This window comes from Typopeltis vanoorti, chromosome 17 (assembly GCF_054136105.1).
Source record: "Typopeltis vanoorti isolate ZY-2024b chromosome 17, IOZ_Tvanoo_1.0, whole genome shotgun sequence".
Taxonomy (NCBI): Eukaryota; Metazoa; Arthropoda; class Arachnida; order Uropygi; family Thelyphonidae; genus Typopeltis; species Typopeltis vanoorti.
The window spans coordinates 114609918-114629655 of NC_143565.1; the positions used below are offsets into that span (position 1 = coordinate 114609918).

The 19738-nt window shown below is 36.3% G+C and overlaps 1 protein-coding gene across 6 annotated transcripts in view; it reads right to left on the minus strand.

Annotated features, from left to right (window-relative positions):
- rdgA (retinal degeneration A) overlaps positions 1-19738 on the minus strand; it is a 168662-nt gene that overhangs the window by 126089 nt on the left and 22835 nt on the right. Inside the window, exon 1 of one of the 6 annotated variants that reach the window (XM_090407091.1) lies at positions 12711-12849. The exons of 4 other annotated variants lie outside the window; for them this stretch is intronic. In XM_090407091.1, coding sequence (XP_090263217.1) covers positions 12711-12805 — 95 coding nt within the window. In that variant the 5' untranslated portion in view covers positions 12806-12849. Of the gene's footprint in view, positions 1-4731; positions 4864-12710; positions 12850-19738 lie in introns of those variants that run through there. One more of the 6 variants, XM_090407096.1, reaches the window with a different exon arrangement.

The following is a 19738-nucleotide window of genomic DNA, read 5'->3' on the forward strand; positions in this document are numbered from 1 at the left end:
TCGTCGGTCAACTTGTGAGGAACAAATCACGAATTCAATTTACGGGGGCCCAACTCTCGGTCAAAATGTTCAGCGCAGTTGATTTTGGAATCTAAAATTCATCTTCAATCAATCTCACGGACGATTTCGGGTTTTCTTTGATGAAATCGCGCACTTTTTGGATGTTAACTTCGCTCAGTCCAGTTTTTGGGCGACCGGGCTTTTCGTCGTCCTCAAGCATCTCACCATCACTTTGAAATCTCTTAAACCACTCGTAAACTTAAGTACGGGATAAGCATTTATCACCGTATGCTTTTTGAAGCATCCGTTGCGTTTCTGTAAAACGTTTACCAAGTTTAACACAAAAGACAATCGTAGCTTTCTGTTTAAAACTCATTTTCCGACCGTTTGTCAAAACACACTTTCACTCTTAGCACTAGAACTCGGCTTCTGATGAAACAAATGTCATAAACAGTTGACACAACACTAGTGAAGGCTGCCGCTTTCGACAACCAAAAGATACAACAGGTGGCGCCACTAGTTTCTTCTGTTTTGGAAAAGTTCGGTTTCTTTTTGGACAGGGGTGAATATAACTTTCAGTGTGTTGGAATCCTACTGTAGCCTAGTTGCTATGGATATCATTCGGTGGTAGAAGATTCATCATCAGTGTAAAAGTACCGCCCTGCTTTGGATTCTAGAGCATAGTTTATGGATTATCTACCCACCCTTAGCCCGCCGTCTTATAGTACGGAGGATGCACGCGCAAAATGAAATCGAATCAACACACGATGAGTTCCGTCGTGTGCCCACAAACAAAGCCAATTTCGAAATCATCTGTTAATATTGCGATGATATAAAATAAATAAAACAAATAATCTAAAATAAATTTGCTGCGAGGAGATAAAACAGAAAGCGAGGTAACTCGTGAGTTTGTCTTTAGCACCTTAGATGAAAACTTAAGTATTCGAAGGTGAAAGGCCAATAACAAAACAGGGAAGAATGTTCTCAGCTTCTCCTTTCATAATTGCGTAACAGTGCACTAAAAGATTTGCGTGGGTGTGCATGCATGGGTGTTACATAATACGCACGCACCCCTCTTGAGTAACGTGTAATGTAAACGGAAAGGCTTAGATGATGTTAGTTGCTCGGTGGAATCTGTTTGAATGGCGTACATCTAAACGAAGCGAAATACAAATACCACGGGAATAATGCGATAACCTTTTTTGCAGTGAAATGAATTAAGTGGAAGTATTTTAAAGGTTGGGTTAATAGCACGGACGAGTACTTAAGGTTATTCAATGAAGCATTACGTCTGGTCTGAGACTGTTCCCCTTGCGAAATCAGAGTTTTCGAGAAGAAACTGGTTTACATCCGCGTCTCTCTTTCATTGCGGACTGAAGAGCCCTTATTAAAAGGTTCCACGCATCCTACAGCATTCAAACCCCAGTTTTTTTTTTTTTTTTCAACCAGAAGGAAAATATCGCGCTATGTTCGCGACTCCGCAACAGAAGGTGGGGAAAAAAAACAAAAAAACTATATGTCAACGTGCTATATCTGTCGATTTCTTCATCAAGTTTCCACTGCGGGGATGGCCGTCTCATACCTGACGATGATATTTGATTGTAGGGAAGGAGAGAGAAACGTGTCAGTTCTAGAAATAAGTCAATTACTATTTTTTTTATGATTAAAGTAGTATTTCCCCATTCGTTGAAGGTTTTCCCCTTCATAAACCGCATCTAATACAGGTTCTAAACCCGTGTATGGTTTGGGAAACCCTTGCAAGTTTTCGCGGAATCTTAAGAGTTCGGCCAAACCACTTTAAGAAGCATTGCTTTAGGGAATACTGTTTTCTACTTCGTTTTTTCAATGGAGAAACTCCAAACAGCACGCGCTGAAATGACAAATGGGGAAAGCCAAGTTTCCGGAAATGTCCCACATTAGGCCTAACCACAAGAAAACACATTGCGAATGGAAGGTTATCAGTTTCCTTTGAGAGCAATTAAGACATCCCACAGCTTTATTTCGGCGTCCACATTCCTTCGTAAAAGCATGCCGGGTCCGAAAGATAAGGAGGTCAATGACGTCACGAACTTCTTTTCCGCCAAAGGGCAGTAAAAGTAAATCGCATCAGTCAACCTCGACCTCAGCCAACGAACTGTGCATCTCGTATTGATGTTTAAGCAAGCTAACCGACAGAGATATCGACCCTCGTGAAGATTTCAGCATCTCCCCTTTTACTTGCTCGACAAACACTCCTCTCGAATATCCCTGAGTTTGCGGCCTGTCTTCGCCAGCTGTTTATCAGCAGTGTTGGAAACACGAAATGCTCCCTTTCGCAGACACGTGCTATTTGAAGTCCCCCCTGCCTACGCGCGAAGAAAAGCGATCTTAAAAGGATGAAGTAGAATGGTTATTAATTGCTCTTAACTCCTTGGTCCTGAAGGACATTGTTTCGATAGATGAGTCCGAAGATTCCATGAAGCATTCTGGTTTTCTCGTGTTGTTTCTTGTAAGTCGTTATCTGTTTTGAGACTAAATATGACTTCATGACTGTTTTTTTTTTTTAAATCATTCCTTTATGTTCTATTCAGCGTTACTCGCACAATTCATAATTAAACGTTTCCTACTTTGACGCTTAGCGAAACTGGTTGAAAAGGAGCCAAAAATTGATCGGCATCCTATAAATAACACGAGGAAGAGAAGCAAGATACAAAGCAGCTCTCTTTGTACAGTATTTTTAATCTTCAGTTTCAAGAGCGCCTTTGTTTTCATTAATACGTTTTTACTATAAAATATGGAAGATTTGATTACAACATTTACATTCTGGTCATTGAACTGGAACGCCATGAATGGTGACAGCCCAGTCTTATTAATATTTCCGATGCTTTATTAATATAGTCCGACCACATAAGCGAGAGCCGTCGTTGGCAGACTGCCAAGAAGAGTCCATTCATGTTGAAGGGGAGAAAGAAATAAGACGATGTACGAGTTGGTCACCAACACGCGAAATCACGTGCTTTAGACGTAAAATTTTCCAACTGTTATACAAGCAAAATAGTTACCACTTTAAAAAGTACGATGATCATAAAAGAGAAGTTAATTTTCCGACGTGTAATAATAAACACTCATCCCACAAGACGGATTGATTATCCTGATATCGGAATGGATTCTCCTTCTTTTGACATGCGCAGAAGTGTCGAAGGGTCTCCTATCTGTGGGCGTACTATAATCGTTCCAATACCTTTTGAACGGCTCACTAAATATTTTTAGCTAGTAATCATACGCAATAGTCGGCCTGGCTGAGATTGGACAGCGCACCCGCTCCAACCGACAGATTCTAGGTTCGAATCCCGCCATGAATAATTGTGTTTTACTAATCCTGTGTGTTCAATGAGTTGCAACCCTACCACTTCTAGTAGACTTCACTGCCAAAACACTATGAGGTACGGTAATTTTACGTTTACATTGACACTTGCAAGAGTTTAGCAAAACTTTTCAATTTGAATAACAATCGACTGAACAGCAGACAGATTCTAGAAAATGTACTGAGCTCTCTTGAAGTGGCTGCGTAGAGTAGCTTACTTCACAGGAGAGTTCATAAGTTTTGTGAAGGGTCCAACGCAGTTTAAATCCGAACAATTTTCTTTTCATTAATTTACACTTCAAAACTCTCCCGCTTCTTCCTGGCAATACGTTTTTCAACTACAGTTCCCTCCCTCATGGTCTACGTAAGCAGTGGAAGTTTAATTATGGAGTCAGGAAGCAATTTGACTCAGGATCTTTCAGCATGTTAATTATATCGCAACACATGGCGATCCAAGTGACACCTGTGATCAGCTGTAGAACTATGCATTTAAATGAAAGAAAAAAAAAAAGTATTTACACATTTTTGGTTAATATTTCTCTTTGCCGTGTTCATTTTTAAAACCTCTTTAAGGAGGCAAATCGGATCGAAGACTACACAATAAACAGACCAATGCCCTCCACTCGCAGTTCTTACGACGGTTCGGCCGCAGTTCCAAAACCATTTACTTAAACTATCAACCTTCGTGCCTACCTTTTAACTCAGTGTTTCATTCCCATTTGTTACAAACTGTTTCCTTCTCTCTATTCAGATCTAATTTCAGTGCGCTCGCATTCCAACATGGAGTTAACTAGTTATAAAAATAAATGATTCCAAGATACCGTAAAACCAAAAGAAAAACGAATAGAGGAAGAAAAAAGAATTGTCTTTTCTTTAATTAAAAAAAAGTGATGTACAGGGAATAAGCCAGAGGGAAATTTCTTAATGGTGAAGTAAGCGATGTGGTGGAGTGAAACGAGGATAAAAACGAACAGAAGGGGAGTTTAAGAGGGAAAAGTTGGCACCTCACAGCAAAACACCAAGCGATATCCTTCAGTAAGATCAAATTAGTGCGGGAAATTCCCGCTAGATGGCATAAAAACGCAGCCTTTCAATTATTCCAGCAATTAAAAGGCAGCTCCTCCATTTCAACACCGACAGTACAGGTCAGAGTTCGAATTCCATGCGGTTCTTGCACGAGTCCCTCCATCAAACTTGGAGATCTACGGTGACCAAAACGGTACAAAAAAAAGCTGTTAAAGCTTCAGCAAATAGTGCGGTATGCGTATAATTACAACCTACATGCACACCCCATGTATGACCTTCGATGATATCGAAGGTCATTTGCTCTAACGAAGTTCGGTTACATAAAGCGGATAATTGGGGAGTTTCGAAATGGTCTTCCTTACCTCACATAGCGAAGGCGTCAGTGAAATCCGTTCATCTCGGTGGAACACGCTACAGTGGAAAAATTCGAAGGAACTGGCTTAGAAATCTCGTGAATGACGACATTTGTATTCATACTCCTTCACTAGACAGGTTGTCTGACAAGTCTCGGTTTTTCGTCCCCTCCGTAGTGTGTGTGTGTGGCGTATTTCACTTCCTCCAGGTTACAATGAACTCCTCCAAACCGCCACCAAAAGGAATACATTACCCTTGTCCCCATTTCAGAAAGCGCATATTTCTAAAGGTGCCAACACACAAAAATAGTGCTGCGTCACCCAGTTCTTGTTAGAACCAGCTGTCGGCAACTTTGTCTCTTTAAAAAAAAAAACATATCGCTGTTAAGACTGTCAACCATTAAAATAACATTGCCATGAGCTGTCATCGCTATGGGTCTAAAACAGAGGTCATTTTAATCTATTCTTGATTGGTAAACATGAATGTAAAAAACTACAACAATAACTCCAGCATATTCAAATTGCGTGAAAAGACTCGTGCGTATCCAAGGAAACGAAAGATGAAGCAACTAGGAAATTAACTAGAACCAAAAAAAGCATGTAAACTTTATTGAAAACGACACGAAAAACTTGTTCAAGGTCATCCCAAATGTTTCTTGCAAGGTAATTTCGGTTTATTTTTTATTTTATTTTATTTTATTTTTTTTAATAAAAGCACTGAATGCGCGATATAATCAATTTCGCTCTTGTTGGCCTTGCACGTTACCCAGGTTACTAGAACCGTGAAAAATTGCTTTAATTTAAATGACAGAACTACCAAACAGAGTACGAAATTCATAAGGGTAGATATTGGTGTGAATAATCTTTTGTTCTGTCCGTAAAAAAGAGTGAAAACATCTCTGACAAGCGTCCATTCATAATGCTTGAATGGAAGATTTCCGATTTCTTTTGTTACCTCAACATTCTTTGTAAGCATTTTAGAATAAAAGGATAAAAAAAAAAAAAAAAATGTTGGAATTTGTCCATGTGACTTATTCGTTCAAGAATATCAAATAGGGCGAGACAGCCTAATGAGTTAGCAAGATGTTGGCATCTCTTCTTAAAGCCCGATCGAAGAAAAGCTAATGCGAGAGTTTAGGAGCTACGGGAGACAGACAGGCACACCTTCATACAAATATCCGTTTACGACAATAAACTGATCTCTAAGAAAAACACAAAATATCCCTTACAGTACAGGAAGACGTGATAAATGAGAAAGAAGGAACTAAATGAAAGAAAGAAAAAAAAACTTTCAATATAGCAACGAAAGTCAGCAGTATTGATTTAGAGTAATAATCGACTAAGATCGTTTGTTTTGTTATAATTGATTACGATGTTCAATCATGTTTTTCGAATGTCTTGAAACAAATATAGAGAAAACCGAAAACAAAGAATGTTAATATGTAGAAACAGAACTTATCTTGGAAGTTTAAAATTTTAAAAATTAAATACATTAATCATCGTCCTCATAATGTATAACATCATACATGTCCGCTAGGACAGCGCTTCCCAAACTGGGGGCGTGAAATAACCAAAACAAATTGAAATGTTCTAAGACTGTTTTAATTTTTATTATTTTTTATATTTTAATAGGGAAAAAAAATCACCATGGGTTTGGGTTCACAAATTTTGCTTCCTGCGTATTTCGGCGCTTAATGAATCTTAGTAAATGTATGCTTATTCATATAAGTTTCATTTCAAAGCAGAAATCTAAGAATTACAGTTTCAAATATTTCACCTGATATTGGTGTAGCAGTATTGAAACACATCCATCGCATTAAATTGTTATTAAACTTCTTTTATGTTTTAAATTCTTTCTTTATTACTAATCGTTTTACGTTTCATGCGCGTGTACTGCAAATGTACAATAAATCTATCTATCTATATAAAAATATTAGATAATACGCCATGTCAAACGTGTATATAAGATGCTAAAAATGTAATATTTGCAATATTCGCTGCGTATGTTTTGTATTGAATATAAATACAATAAATATTATAATAACTTATGTCTATATTATTTTATTAATAATGACGGAATTTAAAATTAATGACGGAAAAACTCATGTAAAAAGATTTTTTATTAGTATAATTTGCGCCTGTGTGTCACAGGCATCTTCGGTACATTTTTAAGCTCAAATTAAATAATAACAGACAATTCCAAAAAGCACCACCTAAGCAGTCAGAGTAAGATAACTAAAAAGGTCAATAAAATTTCCTAAAAAAAAAAAAAAACTATATGTATAATAAAAAGTTAGGCCTGTGTAGCTCAGTAGAAGTGGCGTTTGCATTCTACAGCGCTTGACCGCACGAAGAAAGGGTTTGGTGGTTCAAATCTAGTCGCTGACTAGAGGAAATTTTTCTAAGCCTTTTTTCGACCGGTTCCCGAGTTAGTCGATCTCTGGCAAGGGCAAGCGGGTTTTTCCTCCCGGAAACTCGGGTTTTTCGTCCGCGTAAACTCAAGAAAATCGACCGTGGAACTCACATTATTTTCAGACATTAAATATATTGTGTTAAGGTTAGGGACCACGAGATGGCGGCACATTTGAGCCGTCTCTCTTCACTGTGTACCGCTTAATTAGTGATAGCCTTGGGCCATCTATCTCCAATTGGTATGGTACCAGTGGAGATTGAACTGCCCACTCAGTCTCCAAAAGTTAGATAGGGCTAAATGGCCTCGCCTACTCCCGTATACGGGAATAAAAAGGCGTTAGCTAATTTTTTTTTTTTTTTTTTGCTGATGTCTATATTACGATTTTTTTTTGAGGGGAGGCCGTGAAATATTTTAATTTTTTCAGAGGGGGCCCTGACATCCAGAAGTTTGGGAAGTAGTGCGCTAGGAGATGCGTTTTACATAAAGGGAGATACTAAGGATAGTGATCAGACTTACTCCACCTTTACTACGAGTTACCCCTGTAATGAAAGGTTTGCTTGCGCTTGGATCCGCCGAAGCTTTTATAGTTTCTCTATTCGGCTTTGAAATAATGTTGGATTCAATATCCACTTAATTTGAATAACACATTAATTTTTTTAAAATTTTAAATTACAACGAAACCACTAAAACAATACATCTAGGATGGTCTGATAGGACTAAACAAACAAGTTCTTGAAAAAATGCATCTCTCCCAAGATCTTAGTATCCTACATAACACAATGTACTCCCTGTGTGACACTATAACATGAAAGCGATATATTTAATTACTGATCAAATGAATTATTTAAAAAAAAAATGATCGCCAGAGATTCCACCGTTATCAATCTACAAATGTTCACCTTTAGAGACGAGAAATCATGGAATGGTCCGAAGAAACTCAAGAGGCTGCTCTTGATATTCCTGAAGATGGATTTGATCTGTTATAAACTTCTCCTTAACTAAGCGACAATATGGTCTTGTATTCCGCAAATGAGTTGTTACATTTCTCTCCAGTGACACTTAAAAGCTTGGCATTATAAGCTTGTTCTCCTTCTTTTCTTTTTTGTTAAATTTGTTGATGACAGTACAATGCACTTCTCCAATTTGACAGCACTTTTACTAAAGAAACTGTCTAGAATATGTGGAGAATGATATATTCTGGAATATACTTCCAAAATTCTCATCTCGAAATGATTCTTCAGTGAGGTTCGGATAATCCTGTTAACTTTTATGATACAAAACTTAGTTTTGTGATATTTTTTGAGAACGCTTTCTTTCCCACACTTTGGAAAATCTCTAGATACCTTAAAAACAATGATTTTTCTTGCCATAAACATATCAAAAGGTATCGTCTCCTTAACATCTAAGAAATTAGCCCTTTTTTTCACTTGAAGGAACAATTAACCATACAATCAACCAAAGATTCTTTTATTCACTGAATACGCTTCTACATTTGGAATGGTGTTTTTAGAAATCCCTATAAAACCACTGGCTCAGTAACGAGAGTAAAATGAGCCGCGTACTTTTTCTATCGTGGTATTCGGCGGCTGCTGCTTGCATTGTCTACACACATCTTTTACCTCATTTTCTTTTGAACTAGTTAAGACAAATTCTGTCACCAATCATTACGTGTTTCAATCTAAATTTACGGAGCAAATCCTTCCTTTTTTTCATCCATCTCTTTGTTCATTAAAATAAATTGTATGCTTTGATAAATGGTATGCATTTCTTGAACAAGAGGTGGGTTTTCGAATTTCTTTTTACCAACCAACCTTTCAGCGTGATGCAGATTGAACATCTTATGTTGGATATCAATACAAGGATGAATTTTAAAGTAGATGCGTAGCTTATTTTAAAAGGAAAAAAAAATTAAAAATAAGAAAATTAAATGTATACCCTTCTCTCTTAAATCTCAGAAACCTAATAATACCTTTCAGGGATTCAATTCTGGCCTAGGATGCTAAGAAAAAAAAAATTTTTTTCCACTTCTTTTTAACTGAAAATGGGTTAGTCTCTTACGAATGTGGGAGGGTTTTCCTCCCAGAAACTTTTTAAACTTCCCAAAACAGGTGCAATTTACAGATAAAATATACTAAATGGAATAAAAGTAAGCGACTTTACGTGTTGAACTGGCTTTGTATTGGACAAGGAATACACTCTTCTCGATTTTTTTTTTTTTTTTTTTTTTTTTTTTTTTTTTTTTTTTTTTACGAAAAGGAAGTAAGTGAGAGAGCGGATAGAATACCAGACAAGCATTGGCCTAAAACGTAAAATATTTTCGCTTTCCTTTCTCCAGACAGCGTAAGCATTACTGCATGATTTCCTTTCGGATCCAAACTATGTTCACCGGAATTTTTTGCAGTACAGAAAATGCAAAATGCGTTTAATGCTAAATCCATAGTGGCGTGGTGAGGGTTATAACCAGTAGGTGATATACTGCTATGTAAAAAGAGAACGCTATTGTGGGTAGACGTGTATGGGAAAGCCGATCCCGCCCACGTATTCAGTACGTTACTGATCCCAATGTTAATGTGCCCGAGTAAGAAGTACTACGCGATGACCTAGGAACAGTGCGTAAGAAGTCATATATTAAACGATGACCGCATTCCACAGTAACTGGAAGTAATTATGACTAAATGAAACAATGAGGGTATTTTTTTTCTCTTCCAGATGAAAAATTATCTTAAGAGTATCATCAGTAGCATGTTCAAGATGGCTGCACTGAACTCTTTATAGCGATTGTTAAAAATTAAATTATTGAATTTTTCTGGGCACCTTTCTCTGTTACTTTCTGAATCAGATCGTCTTTAATAAGGAGGGTTTTCTACCAGGGAAAAAAAAAAAAAATTAACCCTGCAACTAAAATGGAGAGAAAAAAAAAACGACTGATTAACATCCATGCTGTGTTAATATTCTTATCCTGATTTGTGTTCACGCGTAGATGCTTCACCGCGAAGGCGTTAGAACCGAAATCCTACGGAATATGTTGGTTACACACTTGTGGGTCATCCAATACCATATCGTGCACTTGATCAATGATTTCTGGTGTTGTTACACTTTTTGGACGTCCTTCACGTGAATCATCTTCAAGGTTGGTACGGCCACGTTTAAACTCGGCAGCCCATTTCTTAATTGTAGAAAACGAAGGAGAAGAGTGCCAATAAACTTTTATGAACTTCAAATGAAGTTCTTTTATCGTTAAACCTTCTTTTACAAAGAATTTTATAACCGCACGATACTCAATTTTCTCAATTTCAAGGGATGCAGACAACACTTTTGCTTCAGACAACTGTATAAAACAAACTACTTGATAGAGTGACTTGCAATTTCACAAGAATGCCTATGACAGATGTATTAACTTAGAAAAAAAAAAAAAAAAATCTTGTCGATAGTTTTGCCACCTATGGTCGAGGAAGAGAACTTTTCAGACCACCCTCGTATATTACACGAGAAAGAAAATTAGTTGTATCGGAAATACAAACTTGCGTTTTTAATTTAATTAGAACTATAAAGCAAGGGACGCATTTAAAATAATGACTACGAATAGTCCCTCGGTGGAATTGCTACAGTCGTCGTGTAGTAAGGTAGCAAATTACTAATTACTTCCTCTCTCGGATATCAGGAGCGAAACAACCACGCAGCGAGTCGAGACCAAATGGAAATCGCCTGAAACCAGTCATATTTCGATCTGTTAAACAAATTTCGCTAACGCAGTTCTCCGTTACGAAAAGGTTCCCTAATAGGTCTTTTGTTTCCAGTTAATTAGTTCTGTCTGCGAGCAGATAAACGCAGAACGTCATGTTTTTTTCTTTGCACGAGCTTTGATCTCTCTCTCTCTCTCTCTCCCCCCTCTGCTGGAAGTGAAGGAGGTCGTTTCTCGCCAGTCAGGAGTGACAGTAGCTCTAAAGGTCACGAGAGACTGCTTTGTACCCACTCTTATAGCCGTTCAAAGTTCGACACGAACACACAAAAAGTTAGGAATATTTTCAGGATGTTGGTGAACAAAGGCTCCGAAAGTTACAGGCCGGACATCCTTCGTTAGAGACAATGAGGTTTCACGTTGGTTCATCTCCTCGATTTCTATCAAAGAAGACATCCCCTGAAAATCAATAACCGACAAGAAGTTTACGACGAACATTTTCCCATACATGCCATTGTTTAGTGGAGTGAATTTTTACCATAATTTTCGAAAGATTAAAGTTTCATCCATAGAAATTTCGTATTTCTGATTCACAGCACATTCTAGATTAGAGTGTCTTAAACTGTATTCCGTGGTTTTCTAAGTTTCCACAGAAACTTATAGGAATTTCTCCATAGCATGCAGACATTTATAACTGGGTATTAGACATAGTTTACGAAAAAAATATGTAAATGAATGGATAAAAATACTAATTTTTATTAAATTCACTTATTTGTAGTATTATATATCGTATGTTTTCTTAATTAAAATATTTTGCAGGTTCTGTCATAATTCATTATACATTGTTTTAGGAAAAAAATTCATACCGACTTTACAATCTCCAAGTTTAAGAAACACTATTCTAGATAACACAAAAATGATTTAATCTGTTTTTACGAAAGTTGATATACAGTAGATGGCGCCACAATCATGATCTGAGGGTGGGGGAAGTGGGGTAGATTTTGTACTGTATATTATTTATGCACTCCTCAGTATTAAATTAAGCATTATTTATTGAATGAAAAAAAAAAAAAAACACTGGTAATTTAAAAAAAAACTTATAAAAAACACTGGTAATTTAAAAATAAAATCACGGGACTTTAAAGGCGTTCTATATTGAATAATTCATTTGTAGTCGCTTATCAACATTTCCATTGCACAGTAAATAATATGATAAGAATGGACCAATGATGAACAGATAGACTGGTTACGTTGACTATGGCTGTGTGTAAACGAAGTTATCAACATTTAATGTCCGCGCGGTTAGCCTAGTGGCTGTGCGCTTCGCAACCATATGACTGGGGAAGGAGTGTTCGATTCTCGTCGAAGACGTGAGGAATTTCAGGATCTTCCTCAGCCATAGCCTCAATCTCAGCCAAGTTAGCCGGTCTTGGGCGCGGGCAGTAGGGTTTTTTCCGCCAGTTTATCTGGCGTTTTTCATCCCGCAAACCGGCTCCTTAAACACACACGGAACTACAGCCATAAATACTTAACCCCCCCATGAGGGGGCTCAACTCGCCCCAATAGGGATGGGTGAGGAAACTCCATACGAATAAATTTACTTTTAATATCGCTTATATTATTTGCATGCCCATCATTTGGTTCAAATGTGGAAATATTGTATCGTAGAGTCAAGAGAATTCATTTTTGCATAAGCAGGAGAAAAATAAAAATAACTGGAGAGAGTTAGATATTTCTATTTTACTTGTGCGTACGCAGGACCTGTAAAAAAACCGTAAGTATTTGAAGATCTTGTAAAACAAAACTAAAAGTCTGATTTTGTAATGCTAACATTATAATACAGAGAAAGAATTCGTAGTCAAAGGCAAAACATTAATTACAAAATTCAAAACTAACCTTTTATATCGTTCTTCACCAAAATCCGCAGACAATAATTTATAATATTCAATCATCTGGCTTAAATCTCTATCATTTATTTCATTCATGTTCATGTTTTAATGTACAATACTCCAGTTCCCACCTCTTGATACCGCCGAGCACACGAAAGCAAAGACCTTCGCACTTGATGCACACAATCACTTCTGACCTCAAACCGATAGCAAAATAATTCTCGAAACCAGTTTAAAGTGATTACTTCATAGACCTTATCCGTGTTTACAAAGATAGAGAGAGAGACGTGGATTCACATTTTATCTTTTTTATTGAATGGGATGATTGTAATTGGTTCGAGGCTATTTCCGGATGTCTATTATTAACAGCTCCGTTCGCCATCCACTCGTCATTCGGAAAAATAGCAAAATACAGCTAATCAACTTTTCGGAATAACATCTAAAATTTGATCACGTAACATTTGATAAGTATATGCATTGCAACGTCACTATATATTGTAAACAAGTCCGCTATGGAAGGTGACAAACGAGGGATTGTTCTACAGATGCAGTCAGTAATAAGGAAAAATAATCTTCCCAGTCAACAAGTCATTACATGAATTAAATGAAAACAACAAGTTAGTACTTGAAATAGCCGCTAGGGAACACCTACGACTGATGATATATTTAGAATATGTTTTAATTAGGTTAAGATCTAACCCCAGGGAAACTGAATTTTTTTTTAAAAGAAGGACAGAGAAGTTGCCATTTAATCCTTTTTTTTTTTTTTTACAATTATTTATTCCTTTTTTTTTTTTTTTTTATAAAAGCTGGTCTGAGTAAATCATAGTCCGATTAACCACTCTTAAAACTTAATTCTGTATACAAGTTTTAAAAGGTCAATGGAAAATTATTCAATGACATGCATATTCATGTAAATTAGTAACGATATACTGTTTAATTTTTTTTTGTTATAATTAACCCTTTACTTGATAATAACGTTCAACAGCTGGAGTTTTCTCTGAATTCCCATCGCTAAGATCCTGTTACCATAACAACTGTGGTAACCATGAAATTAACTTTTTATGTCAAAAGAGTTGCTCTTTCAAACTGCATTTACTTCAGTAAAGGTTGAGCTTTACTATACAATTTAACGAAATGGTTGCCATGTGATACAGCAACGTACTCTCGTTCAAAACAAAATCAGAAAAACATTTTGGGAACGGAGATACAAACGCATGCCACTTGAAAGGAATCTAACAGTATGTGACAAGGTTAAATAATTACAGTTCGCTAGACTTGTAATCATGGTAGCAAAAGGAAAAACTCTTGCAGGGAACGAGCCCTACTTATTAAATAGCTTATGAAACCTTTCGGTTCATCCCATCACAGCGGAAGATTGCGTAGCTGGCAAATCTTTATAATGTCATGGTTGTTGCCTCGACGTCATATTTGACGTATGGAGTTTTATTCCACAACTATTTCAAAGGAAAGTAGCTCTGGTCTATACGTAGTTAGAGATTCAAGGTGAACTAATTTTTTTTATCAAGTTTAGGAGAATTTCAACACACACGATGTCCCTACTGATTTCTAAACAGGATGAAATTTACTTCATCCATTCGGAAGTTTTTCAGTTAAATAATTAGTCTTATATTTTGTAAGATGATTTAACTATTTACTGGAATTGAAAAAACAATTAAAATCTCATGGGTTGCAGATGATCTATGGGTGATATAGCTTTTCATCACTTATTTCTATCGGTCATTAATGATGGCAGTGGGAGGATCCCGGGCTTCGATGAACAGACAGGTCGATGTAGTCATACATCGACCTGTCTGCTTTTCTTTCTTCTTTTAAAGTGTGCCACACTTTACTTGTAATACTATTATGGGAGATTAATAACTAAATTTACTAAGTTCATAATTTCGGGAAGGGTGGGACTGGTTGATTGATGACAACCAATTTCTTTTCATTCTTGTCTTTGAACTTGTACAATAATTTGACTTTCACCAAAAGGAAACTAGTAAGAATAAAATCGGATGTATTGATCGGTAGATTCTAGGAACCTCTAGTTTCGTTTTGAATTCAACTTAACATTCGATTCGGAACAACAACCTAGCGGGTATTCCCCTTTGTCTTCCGCTGTCCGTAATATATAATTCAAATACCAACAGTTGAATTAGAAACATGCGTTTTAATCACATTCTATGAATATTGAATGTCATATATACTGCATGCACAATACAATTAACAGACATAATACGCTGCTGTCATAGCCTTAGCTGCTTCGGCTATAATCTGATCCCCCCCCCCACACACACACACACAGAATTTTTGATGTAAACAGAAGAACAGGCATTTGTTTCTATTTACCAAATAACAAAAAATCACTTTAAATGGCCTTCTAATACGTTGAAATTCAATTTCATCAGCGTTTCAAGATTTGCATGACAAATCTCAGATGAGGTCTGAAAACGATTGGAAACAAAAACCAGTATTACTGGTATGAGTCCGTTAAAATCTAGATACCTTTCGTTACGGTTTCTTAAAAACAATGCGTAGCTCAAATTCCATAATCCCAGGAGTCAACGAATCAAATTCTGAATCACTTTTGGCTATTATTGGATTTAATTCTGATGATTAATTCTCAAATCATTACCAAATATCATCTGAAGGCAATAAAATGATATTCATCTACTTTTTAACTATTTTAAAACTCGAAACAGCATGGACCATTTTTCTAATTGATTTGCTAACTGAAGTTGAAATTAACAAATCAAAAGTGACTTCAGTAAACAAACCAAAATAGCGATTATCATCACATGACTCTTCCATGGAGTTCAAGGCCTCACCATAAATAATTATTACGCCACCTATCGCAATTAACAAAAAATTAATTGCGTATGTTCTCTGTCCGATTTGCCTTTATGTGGGCTGAAAAACCCGAATTAAAAACTGCTGTCGCATGGAATCGGCTAACTTATCTTCATTTGAAAAGCGTATACAAGATTCCTCTCAGCATGACAAGAATAAAACCGGAATGTTTTCAAATCGAAGAGCGTATTAATCCGGATTTCTTCCAACTATAGTACGGAGTTGCCAATAAAATCTATTTAGACGCGATAGCTTTGTTATATGCGTATACAGATAATGTGGTTTTGAGAAACTGACCTAACCAAAATATAACTCGCAACTAAGTGTTGAAAATTCTTTAAGGGCTAACGAAGATAGCTCAATTGGCGTCGATTTTTGTTGAAAATTTCAAATTCTTTCAAGGACAAAAAATTTGAAAAGACTTTTATGAAGGCTTCTCAAAGGTGAGCGTGCACTCATATGAAGATGAAACATTCCTCTCCTGGAATCTTTCAGAAGATCCATGCAATTAAACAGTCAGTAATACAATGACCTCATAACTCAGTTATTTAATTCAACAGCCAATGAGGAGGCCTGACGAATAAACTACATCTTTTTTTTTTTTCTTTGCTGGTAGATATTGAATACTATGGAAGCAGCAGCGGAGTTTCGTTTTGCTAAGCAGTGTGTCCGTCACAGTGATATTTCCGAACTAGTCGCATTTTTTTTTCGTCGTGCCGACACTACGCTTCAATTCTCTTACTTAATCTTAATTCGCAGTGACAAAGAGTGTCTCCCAGTAGCGAAGTTCTCCAAGTCAGTTGTATCTTAAACATTACAGAGCCGGAATTAAGCCAAACCAGACATCGTCTGGATTCACTCAACCTACAAAACATTTCAGTTATTAGAGGGCTTAATACACCACTAGAACTGCATTTAAAAAGAAAACGTAATCGAGATCAGTGGCGGCACGTGGCTTGAAATCGTGGGGGTGCTGCAACTTTCGAAATATACATACACACTGTAAGTACAGTGTATACGTGTTTGGATAAAATATCAAACTTATGGTAAAAATTAAAAAACAAATTAAACATGAAAAACCATTGCTTATTATCGATAAAATTATACAGTTTGGTATAATTCAAAATTACTTAAAAATAAAATTCATTCCTTTAATTGTAATTAAACGAATGGATTTACAATTTTCGATATTACAATTAAATCCTTTAATTGTAATGTCCAAATATTTAAAGAGACGGAGTAAACACGATAAGCACTACGAACACTCTACTACTGGCGCAAACTGCATATAAACAACAGTGGAACTGCGCGAAGGACAGTGTCGCATTACGCTAATAGCTCGCATCTCACTATCACGTGTATATGCTTGCGAGCGTAGCAATAACAATGACATGTGGAAAACAGTGCCACTAGCGTCCTTCGCCCTCCTAAGCGCTACAAGATGGATTTATTATTATTTTTTATACAAAATAAGAGAATTGTATAGGATTGTTGATGATAAAATTAAATATTACGAGCAAATATAAATAAATTAATAATTATATTTATGTATCCAGAAAAATTGGGGGGGGGGGGGTTGCTGCAGTTCCGCAGTGCCTATGCACGAGCGCCCCTGATCAAGATATTATTACAATCAAAACTGAAGGTATACCTATGTACGACGTAAAATTTGAAGACCTGCATCACCTTAGTATTGACTTGTAACTGAAAGGCGAAAAACTTTCATTGGCTCAGATTATTAAACGCTGTAAGTTCGAACCCCACTGTGGCATGGGTGTCTCTAAACAGTCTCTAAAAAGCATATGATTTTCATCGCCAGGAGTGAGACAGTCGCTACCACTCTAATTACCGATCTGAAGTAATTAAAATAGACCATTCGCTCAAGAGCAATATTTATGAATTATTTATTCCTTATCCCACCCATGGTAACAAATCTGTTACAGATTTAATCCTTTTTTGGGGGGGGGGGGGGGTAGAGATTGCCATAAAACAAATACAATATCAAACTATAGAAAAGCTGGCGCCCCGTCGCCTTTTGAGGAAAATACTCAGTACAAGAAATTATCTGGTAAGAATTTGTTTGTGATGAAATAGCGCTCTACACAGATGGCGCTGTAAATTAGCGTTAGTGATGTGGCTTCATCGTACTCGAGTTTGTATTTCACTTGGCGATGACGAAACTGGCGGATGTTAACATGACCGCTAAGAAGCCGCATCTAACAATAAAATCTGAATGATGTGTCGCATCCGCTTGCTAAAGAGCACCGGCTTTCTTTGCATGTATTTCATTAAGAGTTTTTAAAAACAAACAAACAGCATTACGCTCGTGTGGTCTTTACTGAACAAATGTTCAAGAAATCTTAGAGTAATAGAAGAAACTTATGAGAAATCCCTTGAGTACTAATTATATATTGGGATTTATTCTTTATCCAAGGGTTAGCAAACAAGGTTTGCGCCTGCAGTACTTTCAGGACGGGGGCAACTCGTGGTGAAGGTGAATCACTTGCCTTAGTATCTCCCGTATAAAGCAAGTGATGAGAACTTATACCAGCCCCAGTCCTGAAAGTACTGCAGGCGCAAACTTTGTTTGCTAACACTTGGATAAAGAATAAATCCCAATATATAATTAGTAGCATAGCCAAGTGGAAAAACTTCCATAATCCCTTAACTATTTGGAAGTTCGAAGAATTTGAATTCAGTTTGCAAGTACAATAAAATGCAAATAAGACAGCTGCTATCTTAAAGCATTGACTTTGTCCCTGCAGACTAAATAGTATTTTTTTTAGGAGCGTGAAAAATTTAGACAAATTCTGTCATGCTTAGTGATTTGTGTATGGTAAGGGAGAAAGAAAAACTTCTACAAATGTGAAAAACTTCTGTAAATGTGAAAATGTAATAAATAGGATTGTCATTCTTTGTACAAAATCAGCTTTAGATTTCATCTCATGAAAACTCAGTTTCAGTGAGTGTTGGATAAGATGCCAACATTTTTCAATATAACTTAAATTTTTATTAATTTATTTAAAAAAAATGTCAATTAATATTCTAAAAATAAAAATTTAGAAATCTTTACTTTTTAAAAAGATATAATGAAAAAATGTATACTTATTTTATACATATTTAAAAAATTGAATAAGTCATAAATATATAAAAATTATTTAAAATGATGTGTATATATAACATAACAGGTCATAGGATTCTTTGAGTCCTTTTTAGGACTTCCAGGGTAACAAATGGCAATGCTGTAGCCAATGAAGTTTTAACTGAGGCTCGGCTATTGCCGTTACCCAGCCATGACTACGAGCTTTTTAGCTCAATAACACTCCATCCACACAGATTTTCTTCATTCAGATGACGGGATAAAGAGTCAAGGACTCAGTCCATCGCCCAGTTCTTTTAAGAACTTTAAGACGTGTATAACATTTAAAATAAATGAGTCTTCTTAGTCTTAGTTCAAAACAGGCATTTATGTTTTATTTAAAATTTTAAGAATATATTTTATTTTAAAATATGAATTGGATTTAAAAATAAAACTCGCAATTTTTTTTTGTCGAGTCGAATATAATTGACGAGTTTTCTGAAGACATCACAGAATCCAAGTCCCTAGACGAAGTGAGAGTGAGAGAGAGAGAGAGAGTGAGAGAGAGAGATCGAAGAAGAAAAAAAATAAGTTTAGTATACTTAAAAAAACAGTGCCAGTCTTGTCATGAACACTATAACAGATCACTGTACAATTTGTTTGCAAAATATATTTCGATCTACTTATTATAAAATTACGTCCTAGTCACTTTTTGCTACTTTGAATTAATAAAGCCTTCAGCGGGTCATTCTCCAGATGAAGTTTACTGCGGTGCTCTTTATTTGACAGGAGTCAATGAGAAACCCAATTTGCTCAATACCGGATAAGAATATCGCTAGGCTGTCATCGAAAGGTATTGGAAGATAAATTGCCCAATATATTTGCGTGGGTTTTAAATGCTAGTTTATTAAAAGCGACGAGTCAGTGCTATTTACAATTAATTATTGATTTTGAAGATAGGAGGAGAAAAAATTACTTTTTTGTGTGCAAGGATGGTGGCAACTTAATACTAGAAGACGCAGTCCTAAAATAAAAAGGTTGAATAGCATTTCGTGCATACAAAGATCGCTAGAAAGTTTTGAATCAGAGGAATATAAAAAAGG